At 49.6% G+C, this 13,534-nt stretch overlaps 1 protein-coding gene across 2 annotated transcripts in view; it reads right to left on the reverse strand.

Moving 5' to 3' along the window:
- The window catches only part of RPS6KB1 (ribosomal protein S6 kinase B1), a 718,570-nt gene that overhangs the window by 318,996 nt on the left and 386,040 nt on the right, over positions 1 to 13,534 (reverse strand). For both annotated transcript variants that reach the window (XM_069615097.1, XM_069615096.1), the window contains exon 10: positions 8,128 to 8,235. In XM_069615097.1, coding sequence (XP_069471198.1) covers positions 8,128 to 8,235 — 108 coding nt within the window. The remainder of the gene's footprint in view (positions 1 to 8,127; positions 8,236 to 13,534) is intronic.

The following is a 13,534-nucleotide window of genomic DNA, read 5'->3' on the forward strand; positions in this document are numbered from 1 at the left end:
CTTGAACCACTGTGATTTTAAGACCTTGTACTGCTCACATTCCTTCTTGAGATAAGCCTGGCTGCTCAGCTCGCTACCACAAAACTGTAGTACAGACATATACCAAAGGTTGCTTTTGCTTACACCTGTAGTCCTAATTGTATGTGGTGGTCCCAGAGGGTACTGCATGTAATTCTGCCCAACAGTATGTGCTGAACCCTCCCTACTCTCATTGGTTTTATGATTGTATAGAGGAACAAGAGACATTTGTTTACTTCAACATGTGTGTGTCACATGTATAAAAATACTGATGGAAAATTATGAAACTTGTATCTGAAAAAAATAAAAACAATGAAAAAGTATTGAAGAGAATGGTAAAGGTGGGCAAACAAACCCCCTCAACTCTCATCACTGTCCCTTGAACTCTGATAATAGCTTGTCTGCCCCCCCCCTCCTATCCTTGTCCTCTCCCTCCCCAGCTCTTATTCAGTCGCCAACCCTTTAAGATAGTCACTTGTTTTGTTCTTGCCTACCCCACACCTCCACTCCTCTTGTAATTCTTGCACTGCAACAATTGCCATCAGGCATAGTAATGTTAATGCTAGTGTTGTCTTTTTCCATTCCCCACTTCTCCCTCATTGTTTCATGCAGTTGTACTGTTATGATACGATCGTTTTTTTAAAAATTACATTCTGATTTGTTTCGAGGACCTGTAAGAATGAACAAGTTACTTACCTGTAACTTTTGTTAACCAGCATGCATCTGGCATGGATTCACATGCTCATGAATAGTCCCCGTCAGGATGGGAATCCTCTATAAAGAAAAAAATCTGTTTCAGTTTCAGAACTGTCTTTCTCCTAATAACCAATCACTGGTCTCTGGGTCATACTGCCCCCAGCCAATGACTGCCCTCTAACTAAGCCCCTCCTCTGGCAGCCATCTTCAGGTTTGGTAGCACGTAAAGTGGCAGTAGGACAAAGAGAAGAGCCGCATAGGGGTAGGAGGGAGGGTTTGCATGCAAATCCATGCCAGACCCATGCTGGAGAATAACAGTTACAGGTAAGTAACTTGTTCCTTCTCCAGCATGGGGTCTGGCATGGGTTCACATGCTCATTAATACAAGAATACATAGCAGAACACACATGCAAACACGGGAGGTGGCAAGGCTCAACATTCAATATTACATCAACTCAATATTAAGCATCTCTTACCTCCTCACAAGGCCCACCTTCAGGCGAACAGGTTGCGCAGCACTGCAGCACCTCAAGGACAGGTACTTGGCCGACTCTGGACTCCTCACTGGAATCCCAGTCGACGCAGTAGAATCTTGTGAAGGTGTGCGTCGACCTCCACGTAGCAGCCCTGCAGATGTCCAACAGGGGCACACCAGAAAGGAACACCGTGGCAGCAGCAATCGCTCTGGTCGAATGGGCTCTCGGCCGGCCGGGCAAGGGGTGGTTAGCCAACCGGTGACAGTGCATAATGCAGCCGGAGAGCCATCTGGAAATGGAAGCCTTCGAGAGGGCCTTCCCTTGATTCACATGTCCAAAGTTCACAAATAGCTGTGATGTCTTCCGCAGGCTCTTCTTGCGTCCACGTAGAACTTCAGCGCTCTAGCCACATCTAGCGAGTGCAAAGTCCTCTTGGCCGGCAACAAATGCGACGGGAAGAAAACACCAAGGGCTCGATGAGATGGAAGTCCGACAGCTCCTTGGGCATGAAGGAGGTGTGCGTCCTCAGCACCACCCTTGTCTTGTGGAATGTCAGGTATGGAGGTTTACAGGAAAGGGCCTGGATCTCTCCCACTCGTCATGTGGAGGTGATGGCCACCAGAAACGCTGTCTTCCACGACAGGAAATTCAGTGGTGCTGAATGCAGCAGCTCGAATGGCAGCCCCCACGAGCCTGGTCAGCACCACGTTGAGTTCCCACGCCAAGGACAGGTACTTTACCGGCGGAAACTATCAGAATAGTCCTTTCATGAACTCCTTCACCAGGCGATGAAACCACAGAGATGATCGCCTTGGAGTTCTGGTGTAGTGCGAGACCGCTGCCAGATGGATCTTGATGGAGGCATGGGCCAGCCCCGCCTTGGCCAGCGACAGCAAGTACGGCAGCACTTGAAGGGCCGTAATTCGTAGAGGGTTGATCTTCTGTGCACGGCACCAGACAGAGAACCTCTTCCATTTAGGCCAATAGCACTTGAGCGTCGAGGATGCCCTGGCCTTTGCAAGGGCCTCCTTGCAGTCCGCCGGGATATCGTACCCTCCGAACTCTAGTGCTGCAGGAGCCAGGCCTGCAGGTTCAGTGACCCTTGGTCGTGGTGGAGGATGGCGCCTCCTTCTCTGGCGAGAAGATCCGCGTCTGTCGGCCGTTTGACTGGGGGTGGGGGGGACGCTGACATGTCCAGAAGGTCCGGGAACCAAATCTGCCTCGGCCACGCCGGTGCAACGAGGATCATCCTGCACCGGGACCGTCTGAGTTGACTGATGAGTCGCAGTAGCAACGGCACGGTGGGAACGCATACAGTAACAGGCCGTCCCAGGGGAATGAATGCATCGCCCATTCTCCCAGGCTGGGGAAACCTGCTGGCGAACCTCCGGCACTTGTAGTTCGTCGCCGTCGCGAATAGGTCGATCTGGGGATTGCCCCATCGTCGGAATAGGAGATCCACTCGATCCTGCCGCAGCTCCCACTCGTGGCACAAATGCAGCTCCCTGCTGAGTGAGTCGGCGATGGTGTTCTCTGTTCCTGCCAGATGGAAGGGTACCAGAAACATCCCTTGGGCGACGGCCGAGTGCCACAGATCCTGCGCTTCCTTGGATAGGGCTGGGTGATCTAGTGCCCCCCTGCTTCCAGATGTAGAACATCGCGGTGGTGTTGTCGGTGAAGACTCTCACCACTTTGCCCTTGAGGGACGGAAGGAACGACCCGAGGCCCCAGAAGACGGCTCGGAGCTCCAGGACATTGATGTGTAGGGACCTCTTCTCCGGGAGCCTAAGGCCTCTTGCGTGGAGATATCTGGTGTGCGCTCCCCAGCCCTCGAGGGAGGCGTCCGTCATCACCGTTTCCTGATGTGCCGGGGTCTGGAAGTCCATGCCAGCCGCAAGGTGCGCGCGGGTGCCCCACCACAGGATCGCTTGGTGGAAAGTCTCGTTGAGTGAGATCCTGTCTTCGAAACTGCCCGCCGCTTGCATCCAACTGGCGATGAGGAACTCTTGCAGTGGTCGCATCCGCAGCCTGCATAGGCGCATGAGGTACATGCACAAGGACAACATGTCGAGTAGGGACTTGATGGACCTCACCCTGGCCGCCTCCATGGTCAACAGCCGTTGTACCTTGCCCAGGATGGCCTTCGTCCTTTCCTCCGACGGTGCAGCCAAACACGCCACTGTGTCGAGTCTGGCTCACAGGAACAGGGCAACTTGCGACGGTACCAAGTGGGATTTCGCAAAGTTGATCGAGAATCCCAGATCTGTGAGCAGTTGGACGGTCTTCGCTGTGTGGTCGACGGCGAGTTCCCTTGACTTTGTTCGGATGAGCCAATCGTCCAGGTAGGGGTAGACATGGATCCCAAGGAGGTGCAGCCGTGCCACCACTGGTGCCAGGCACTTGAACACCCGGGGCGCCGACTTCAATGCGAAGGGAAGGGCCTTGAACTGATAGTGCTGGCCCTGGACCACGAATAGTAGGAATTTGCAGTGTCCCTTTACAATGGGGATATGGAAGTAGGCATCCTCCAAGTCCAGCGACGATAGGAAATCGCCCTCCACCAGCTGTGCCAGCACGTGCTGGAGGGTGACCATCCAGAATTTCTGAGACTTGATGTACTTGTTTAGACGCCGAAGGTCCAGGATGGGTCGCCAACCACCGGTCTTCTTCCAGACGAGGAAGTACCGCAAGTACACTGCAGAGCCCCGGAGCCTTTTTGGAATGAGTTCTATGGCTCCTTTTCTTAGCATCGCTCGTACCTCCAGAAGTAATTGTGGGACGTGGTTTTCCTTCCTGGCCATGGGTGGTATGCGGGGACACCTCATCTGAAATTCCAGGGTGTACCCGTGGGCCACGGCCTCCAGCACCCAACGGTCGGTGGAGATAGACGCCCACACGCTGACGAATTTCGCCAGCCAGCCTCCCACCAGGGTGGTCAGGTGGGGGCCCGACGTCACAGTCGGTTCAGTCCTGTTTTGTTGCGGCCTTGCCGCCTAGGCCTCCCTGGCGAGGACAACGCGATCCTCCTGTCTTGCCGTGTCCTCTGTAGGCTTCCTGCTCTGAGGAGCAGGCCGCTTGGCGGTATGACAAGGAACCTCCGGCGAATCCTTTGGAGGCACCTTGCTTACCTCCGGAGTTCCGAAAGGACGGCCGCCGATCAAGAACACCCAAGGCCCGAGCCGTCTCGGTGTCCGCCTTGATGGCCTGTAGTGACTCGGCCACTGTCTTGCTGAACAGATTTTTTTTCCGTCGAAGGACATGTCCAGAACCCTGGTCTGCACGTCCTGGCGGAAGTCGGTGGCCTTAAGCCAACCGCGCCGGCGAAGGCAAACGCTGTTGCCCATTTGACGAAAGCCGGTGTCGGCGATGTCCGTGGCCACAGTAATGGCGTGGTCCGACTCCACCTCGCCTTCCTGTAGGATCTCTAGGGCCTCAGCCCTCTTGTCATCCGGGAGGAAGTCCAGCAGGGGAGCAATCTTGAACCACAGCTCCCTGTCGTAGCATGCCACGATCGTGAGGGCGTTGGCCGCTTTAATAGTTGAGATGACCCGTCCCATGGCGTCCAGCTTCTTCCCCTCGCCATCCGGCGGGGATGTTGAAGTTGAAGCAGTCGCCCCCGCTGCTTTCTTCTTGGCTGCTGCGGAGACCACTGAATCCGGGGACAGCTGTGCCCTGAGGCACATAGGGGTGGAGTCTGGGACCCGGTACTACTACTCGTACCGGTCTCTCTTAGCAGGGGCCGTGGACGGGTTCTTCAGGAGCAACCATCACTCGTCCCAGATGTCGTCCAGTAACGGGACTGCGAGAACAGTCTTCCACTTAGCCTCCTGCCGTTGGTAGAGGAAGCCCTCCTCCTGTTCTTCAGGCAGAGCTGGAATAGCTCAGATGCCCTAGCGATCATGGGTTGGGAGGAGCACAATTCGTCCGGGGGTGGGGGTGAGGCCCGAGCGGGTGGTGATGGGAGGTCCATTCTGTCGTCACCACCATCGTCCATCCCCGTCGTCGTCTCCGTTCCCGTCTCATCCCTTGGTGGAGGGGAAGGAGGTGAAGGCTGAGAAGGTTGTGAAGGCTGGACCGGAGGAGGGGGATGTATTCGCCTCCACTCGCTCGGTGGGCTTCCCAACGGTCCAGGCGCAGCTGGATCGTCCGCTGGGGGCAAGGGCAACCTTGCCCTTCTCTCCGTACACAAGACCTGAATAGCCATCAAGATCGCTCCTGAGTTGTCTCGTGGCGTAGGCACCAGTTCCGACGGGAGCAACGGTTGGGGAGTAGGATCCTCCGTCTCCTCCACGTTCGAGGCTCCTTGTCGGCACCACTGTCGCTTTCTTAGTCTGCCTCGTCAGGATCCCTCCCGTAGGACCAGACCTCCTCGAACTTCTTGTCCAGGATCTTTGCGACGCCAACCAGCTCATCTTCAAAGGTGGTATCTGTGTCCGTAATGTTTACTGTGCCCTCTCCCCCCTTCCTCTACCCGGGGTTTCACGGGGGTCTTATCGATAGGCTGAAAAGAGGATTCCCTCCGGGGTGGCAGGGAAACTCTAGGTCCGGAGGTAGCCTCCACTGGGATAGCCTCTGCAGGCTTCGCCAGGGCCACCACGACTCCCTCGATCGAGGCCTTAGCCGGGTGAATCAGGTCCTTTGCGACTTTGGGCGCGCCTGAGGCCTTCACCTTGGGGGGTGGTTCGCTGTCTCGATCCCCCTCGGCTGCCGCAGTCCGGATCGACCAGGACTTCTCCCGAAGCTTACCCAGGTTCTCCGACTTCCTTTACCCCAAGCCAGAGCGTTGGCTCGTGGTTGATGGCGTCGGTGACATTGCACCCTGCCTGGCAGCCAAAGAGCCCGACCCATCGGCGCTCCCGGTGCCCGCGGACTCGTGGTGCTTTGCCTTCTGTTGGGCCCCCGTCGCCGGAGCGCCCTCAAAGGTCTTAGAAGACCGCTCTGACTTCTTCTCACACGCTGCTGGGCTCTTCCCCTCCAGCCAGTTGGTGAGTCGAGAACGACGATCCTTCATTGTCTGTTCGGACATATATTTACAAAACGCACAGTCCTTTTCCACGTGCGATTTGTCGCGAAGGCAGTAGAGGAACCGAGAGTGCTCATCCTCCTTGAAGACATTTTGTAATCCGCATCTAGGGCAGCTCCTGAAAAGCTTGGATCCGGGTGTCGCGTTTCCTTTGTCCTGGGCCATGTCCACGCCGGGTAGGCCTCAAAGAAGCAAAACTTGATGAAAACTAGCCATTGAGGGGCGTAGGAAAATCCGAAAATCCGAAACGGGTCCCCGTTGATCGGAAGTAGGAACGCTGGAGCTTGAGCCTCGATTGACCGAAAAAAATAGAGTAAACTCTTTGAAAAATCACAAAACGCAGTAAAAGCTCGAGAGCTATAGCACGAGGACTCCCAACACTTGAACATGCGGTAGAAATCTGAAGATGCCTGCCAGAGAAGGGGTTTAGGTAGAGGGCAGTCATTGGCTGGGGGCAGTAGGACCCAGAGACCAGTGATTAGTTATTAGGAGAAAGACAGTTCAGAAACGAAACTGAACAGATTTTTTCTTTACTGAGGATTCCCAGCCTGACGGGGAATATTCATGAGCATGTGAATCCATGCCAGACCCCATGCTGGAGAATCTAACTATTTTCCCATGCTCCCTTCCACCTTGAAGCACTTTGTTTATTTGTATAGAGCCTATACACTTTTTCAATCAAAACATTTGTTTTATCAAAAGCTGAAGTGAGCATGCTTTTTGTTGCAGAGTTGGAAACAAAGATATTCACTGAACTCTGTAAATTAATGCACACCCTGTGCACAATAAATTAGTCTATTAGGACTTTCGCCACGTTCTGGTCATCCACACTCTCCAATACGCATAGACCGAATCTGCTCAGAACCCTTTCCTTATTATATACTTTCCATAGCCAGAAATCACCCTAATGGAAATGACTGCTGTGTACTGTCAAATGTTTTCACCCATGTGCATGGTGCTTTGCTTAGGCATCACCTTAGGATTGTACTTATTGGAAAGCAGCATTTCTCCGTTTGCATATGATCTTAATATTTATGAACGGTTGCTAGCACAGGCGACAAACAGCGTCTCAGTAGCTGGACCCTTGCTGATGTCTGTCGCTTTCATGAGACCAACAATTTACAGCAAAGCCTGCCCAAGCCCTTATTGGTAAGGATCTGCACCAAACAAGCCTTGCCTATCCAATCATGGCTAGCCACTGGCCACAACTGCAACAGGCACATGAAGAATAGCCTGTCCCAGCACCCTCCTCTGGCCACACAAAAACTGCCCCAAAGAACAATAAGGCCAAATAAGCGAAAAACCACCATCCATTCGTGATAAATGCAAAAGGGCACAAGTAAAACGTTCTAAAAACAGTACCAATATCACTGCTGCCACCAGCTTGCCTTAGGCACATTGTAAAAGTAATAAAAACATTTTAACTGAATTTCACTGTAATATGATGTGTGGAATTGTAACAATAGAAGAAATTCACAAAGACACAGTCTCAGTACTGATAGTCTTGGAGCCTAATCAGTTTCCCATATGAATGGGCAACAGGGTAAAGGAAGTAAAGCAGAAGGCTTTCCTTCCCTCCAAAAATTGAAGATTACTGGTTGACTATTCTCCCTTCATTGCTTGTCCTGTGTGTCGGTGTGCCCCCTGATGCATGCGGTGAGTTACAAATATATATAAATAAAGACAAAGTTCAAGATAAAGCAAAAAGAAAGTGTGTCCCATATATTTCCATGTATGGGAGGAAAGCAGCAAAAACTAAATCTTTCTAAACACCCACCTGCAACAAGTCCTTACAGTAGATCACAGGGACACTGCAGAACCCTCAAATCGCACCTCAACGCAGACAAGTTACATGATCATATTGTACCAGTATTATACAGAAAATGTTCACACAAGATTCACAAAATTATATACCTTTTTCAGAAGATCTCTGGCTTCTTGAGTGAGGTAGGGAGGCAAATTTAGTTTACATTTCAGGATTTTGTCAATAGTTTTCTTCCTGTTCTCACCAGTAAACGGTGGCTGGAAAAAAAAACAATTACAGCAAAAGAAAAAACACTTAGAAACACTTACATAGCGAACTTTAAATGAAAATCAAGCCTATTCACACAAAACCATACTTCCACTTATTGTATTATGGGCAGCTAACATGACAAACTAGATAAAGTAAAATAAAATAAACACATTTATTGTGGTTTCTATTTCACTAGATAACAATGGCGAACTAAGAAGGGTGGTTGTTAAGGAGGTTTTTCTTAGGCAATGTGGTCAGGATCTTTAGGTATGCCTTCCTAACTTGGATACCAGTGGTAGTGTGCCAGAGCAGTCCAAACCTAACCCAGGAGGTGAAAGGGGGAGGGGGGGGGGGGGTGCAGTGGGGGGAAAATAACAGGTACAGTATACACTTTTCATGAATAGTAAAGAGAATATCCACACTATCTTTGATTCTGCATGGATTCCTCATTAGTTTAGGTCAAAATTGTAGTCTATGTTTGGATGCAAAAAAATTCACTGCGTAGACACCCTCATTTACTGATGCTCACCCCAATACACTACAGTAGGTACTAGAAGGAGGCAACATTTGGAAAAGTGTCTGAAGCAAAATGTTCGACATGTTGGTTATTCCTTTGAAATGCATTACCACTGTATACAGTTTGAAATTGTTTATTAAAGCATTTGTAAGGGAATAAAAAAGAAAAATTATCACGGCACTCCAAATGTGGGAAATGGCAAGGTTACAGTTTACTTAAGTTCGTTCACGAGAGCACAAGTCAATCTATCTTTCTTGGGCATGTTCTCAAATTTGCTGAAGCATTGAGTGACTCAAACATGCCGCACAAAAACAGACCATCACTTCAAAATGCTCCATCTTCAGCAAAGCGAAAAATATCAAGAGCTTCTGAAACAAAACAGCACGATTTGCCGACCAGAGGAAAAAAAGCAACATCCTCCAGGGAACATGAGACACCACTCGATCAGGACAAGGGCAACGCCGGGTACCCCCGCTAGTATTTTAAGGAAAGTGTAATGTTTTTAAACAAAAGGCAAGAAATACAAAGACTACACTTACAGTGAAGTCCACTGAATAAAATAAATGCAACACTAACAAGTACAAATAGTTTCAAAAGACAACCAGAAAGGAAAATACAATCACAGGTAAGAAACTATTTCTACATAGGCCAGAATGTTTTGTGAGAGTGAAGGCACCTAGAAGATGCAAGCGTAAATGACTCGTCAGTAGTGCCAAAGTCTCTGTAAAGCCACATGTTGGGTCTAAAGAAAATCAGTTCTGCAGTAGGCAGGTAGTTTGTGGCGTTTGGCAAGCAACGTAGATTTCAGTTATTGAGCTGTGCACATGGGACCCAAAGACCCATGTGACCGTCTATCAGATTCTGCAGTTCACAGATCGAGGGTCCAAGCAAGAGAAGCAGAAAAGCGAAGCCATGAGGGAGTCTGCAATGCACGGCTCCTGCATCATCCTCTGCCAAAGGATTGGGCTTCTGAGGAAGGGGGTCAGCTTGAAGAGACAATGCATGCACGGTCAGCAGCTTCAGACACACTAACCCTTCGAGCAGGAATTGTGTTCCAGTTGCCCCCACTCAATCAGGATGAAGGCATACTGGAGTCAGTTCCTTCTTGATTCCCGGAGATGTAGCACCTAGCCATTTGGATCGGTGGAACATCAAAAGGTAGTTGGTACAGAGTTTCCGTGCTTCCTCAAGCAGCAGAGCCCTTTGGAAGTGCAGGCACAGAATTCCATCAGTAGACAAAGCGGGTGTTAAGGGGGGTGGGAGGGGTCTGTTTTTATATCCCTAGGGAGGCAGTGATTGAAAGCAGCCGCAATCTACCTCTAAATAACCTTGCAAATGGAGTGTGCCCCCTTCATCCCTCTTCGGTGTGGTCCTTATGGCCACTCACTCTTCTGGTACCTAATTATCAAGCCCCCCTCTTCTGGTCGCTACAGATCACCCTGCCAACCTACCCCAGTAAAGGAAGAGCATAGGGGGAAAACATGGGAAGGCAGGCACCCCATGAATAAGTGGGCGTTAGGCAAGAGTGTATGCAGTACCCTTTGGGAGACTACACCAACCTTGTCGTCCTTGCAATAGGAACCCAGCCTTTGGTTCAAGTATGTACTACACAGGTTGGTAGTGTGGCTGAGCAGCCAGGCTTATCCCAAGAGGGGTCAATATGAGCAGTAGGTTTTTTTTTACACAGATTCATACTGACTAGTATTAAAAAAAACTTACACTCAAGGCTTCTTGATTAAACAATTATTAATTTAACAGTGAGTTGAATAAGCCTTCTTTAGACGGTAGCAATTATATATGTAACAAAAATACACTCAGTTTCTGTAAATCAGTAGATACCCATTGGGGGTGGCACACAGACCCTTCCTACACCCTCCGGTGACTTAAATAGCAAGGACACTGTGGACATTGATATATCACTGGTACATTTAGAACAATACAGAGTTTGGTGTCAAAGAAAAGGTTTTAGGGAATAAAACAAAGGTTAACAAATATTCTTAAGCAGGTAAGCACTTTTTGAACCCTCCAATGCAAAGTAAATTAACCCTTTCCTGGGGGAAAGGTAAAGCACAAAGTCAGAGGTAAGAAGAGTCTCTCAGGGAGCCAAGACAGCCAATGTAATTGAACAAAAGTCTAGGTGAGCTGAACTTCTTGCAGGTAAGTAAAAAAGTCTTGCACAATGTTTTAGAAGTCTTTGTAGAAAAATATAATCACTGTAGGACCACAAGCTGTTAGGATTGTGAGGGGCAAAGCTGCAAGCATCTCTGCAAAGCAACCAAGACAAGTCTCAACTGAGAGCTAGCAAGGCTACACCAGAGTCCTTAGTTTTACAGTACCTTTGGTTGGAAGAAATTGTTCCACCCGACTTCTGTTCCTGTAGGTCCTTTGTTCCTGGGCCTCAGTCGTAAGGACAAGAGGGAGGACGTCTGGGGACTCCGGCACTAAGAATGGAAGGTCAGCGGCAGCAAAGGGCAAACTTAAATTCAGCGGCACTTCGCGGTTTCAGCTCCTCATGACTCTCGCAAATAGCACAACTGCGGTTTTCGGATACCACTATGGACTTTCTTCATCTGGGGTCCAGCACTCTTGTTGAGGTGGCTCAGGCTTGGTCAGACCTGCTTCAGGTAGCTGGGCCCAATGAGAGCCGTGATGTTGGTGTTGAGCAGGCACTCCAGTGTCTGCGATCAAGGCGGCCATGATGGAGGGATGGCAGAGAAGTGTTCACTGGTCCACCCCTGCATCTTTTCTGCTTCAAGGGAGCCGGAGGAGCTTCCTCGAGCTCAGATCAGACTTAAAAGCGATGCACTCAATCCGGTTTTCCTCTTCCTGGCTCTTCGATTCCAGCAGCAAAAGTACAGCCACCTCTGAGAGGAGGTCTAGACGAGTTCACTTTGGGGTTGATGGGTCCAGCAAAAAAGCTGGGGGTCTCTAAGGTGGAAAGGGTATTGGCACCCCCCCACCATAAGCGTGTGGGTGGGGACGGAGGGCCCCCACCATAAGCGGGTGGGTGGGAGGCCAGACGGGAGGGCCCCCCACAATAATCAGGAGGGTGGGCACCCACCCCCCAAGAATAATCGGGAGCGAGGGCAGGCACCCCCACCAAGAATAATCGGGCGGGCGTTGGCTAAGAATAGGTGCAGTCACACTGTAAGACTACACAAGACTCATCTGCTTAGCATTATGTAACCCACCTTTTGGTATAGGTCTGTAGTTTGCAAGTTGATAGTGTGACTGAGCAGCCAGGGCTATCTCAGAGGGGTAAATGTGAGCTGTAGAGCGGTACAGATGAAATCAGTAACCAAGTAATGCTTACACTCTCAAGGTTTTAGTTCCGCATTCTTTAAAAAGGCAATTGTTTGAAACAGTCAAGCAAACTTTGGAAACACTTTTCAAAATGGTGAATACACTTTGGTTATGCTAATACATTTCTCCTACAACCTGAAGTGACTTCAATAACAAGGGTAGTATTGCATTTATACTAAACACCAATATACTTTAGATTTTGGGTTTCAGGAAGGAAGGGTTAGGGAAAAATAGAAAGGTTATAACATACTTTTGAATCCCCTAATGAAATCTAGTTAAGCCTTTCCCAGCAGTAAAAAGTGTTCAACAAATTGCAACCTCTGAAGGGTTGCAATGCCAAAGTCAATAGATTAGAAGGGTGCCTTTAAGGAGCCAAAACAGCCAAAGTCAATTGGACAAAGTCTATAGTTCTAATGCACTTCTTGGATAACGTCTTTCACAAAGTGAGATAGTTCAAGAAAAACAATGAAGGAACACAAGCTGTTAGGCCTGTGCAAGGAGAGTTGAAATCAACCCAGAAAAGGTAAACCACTGTACTTCTCAAGTGAGAAAACAACTTCATGCAATAAGGCAAGTACCCTAAGCCCAAAAAAAGTACCTCTGGTTTGAAGAAAGTGGTCCAGCCGGAATCAGTCTTGCTACAGCCAAGCAGACCCTTGTTCCTGAATCTCAGTCGTGGAGACAAGAGGGAGCAAGTCTGGCAGGCTCCTGCAGCAGTACTCGGGAAAGGACTTCGGCACCTATGGGCTCTCTTCGATTCAACGGCCCTTTCCAGTTTCAGCGCCTCGCAAACAGCACTGATGCATAACTAATATCTGCGGTTGGCCTTTCCTTGCTCCCTTGGTCCGGGACTCTGGTGAGGGGACTTTGGATCAGGATTTCCTGCTTCTGGAGTGTCCTTAGTGTTATGGAGATTTCTCATTTCTGTGCCAATTCCCTTCAACCTTAGAGGCACCCAGCTCTTTTGATGGACTATGGGACTTCTGACCTTTTTTATCCTGGCGTGATCGAGACCTTTTTCTCACTCATGTATTTTTTATCTGATTTGGACATTGTTACGTTTGGTTATGGAGTCCGACAAACTCCATCGGCACCACCTTTTGTATTGTGACACCCAGCACCCTCAGTGCAGTACCACAGAGAAGTCCTTTGGATTGCTCTTAAACAATAAGACATGCATTACTTACCGTAAAAGCCTTTCTGATGATTGTATCCGCTTAGATTCACATGCTGTGCATATAGTCTGATCCAGTGGTCACTGCAGAGTATTGCATTTTGTTTTTGGAAAGTCGAAAAGGGGGCGTCGACATAGGCCTGTCTGTAATACTATCCCTTTAGTGACGTGTAGTGTACCCAAAATCCCTCACGCGTCGAGGTCCCTCAGTTTGTATTTTTCTGCCATGAGGGAGCCTTATGACTGACGTGAGTGAGTACAGAAAAGAGAGAAAGTAATATGACGTCTATGTTCCTACCATCCGAGCAGGGAG

The sequence above is a fragment of the Ambystoma mexicanum genome, chromosome 9 (genome assembly GCF_040938575.1).
Source record: "Ambystoma mexicanum isolate Mex_15411 chromosome 9, UKY_AmexF1_1, whole genome shotgun sequence".
Classification (NCBI taxonomy): Eukaryota; Metazoa; Chordata; class Amphibia; order Caudata; family Ambystomatidae; genus Ambystoma; species Ambystoma mexicanum.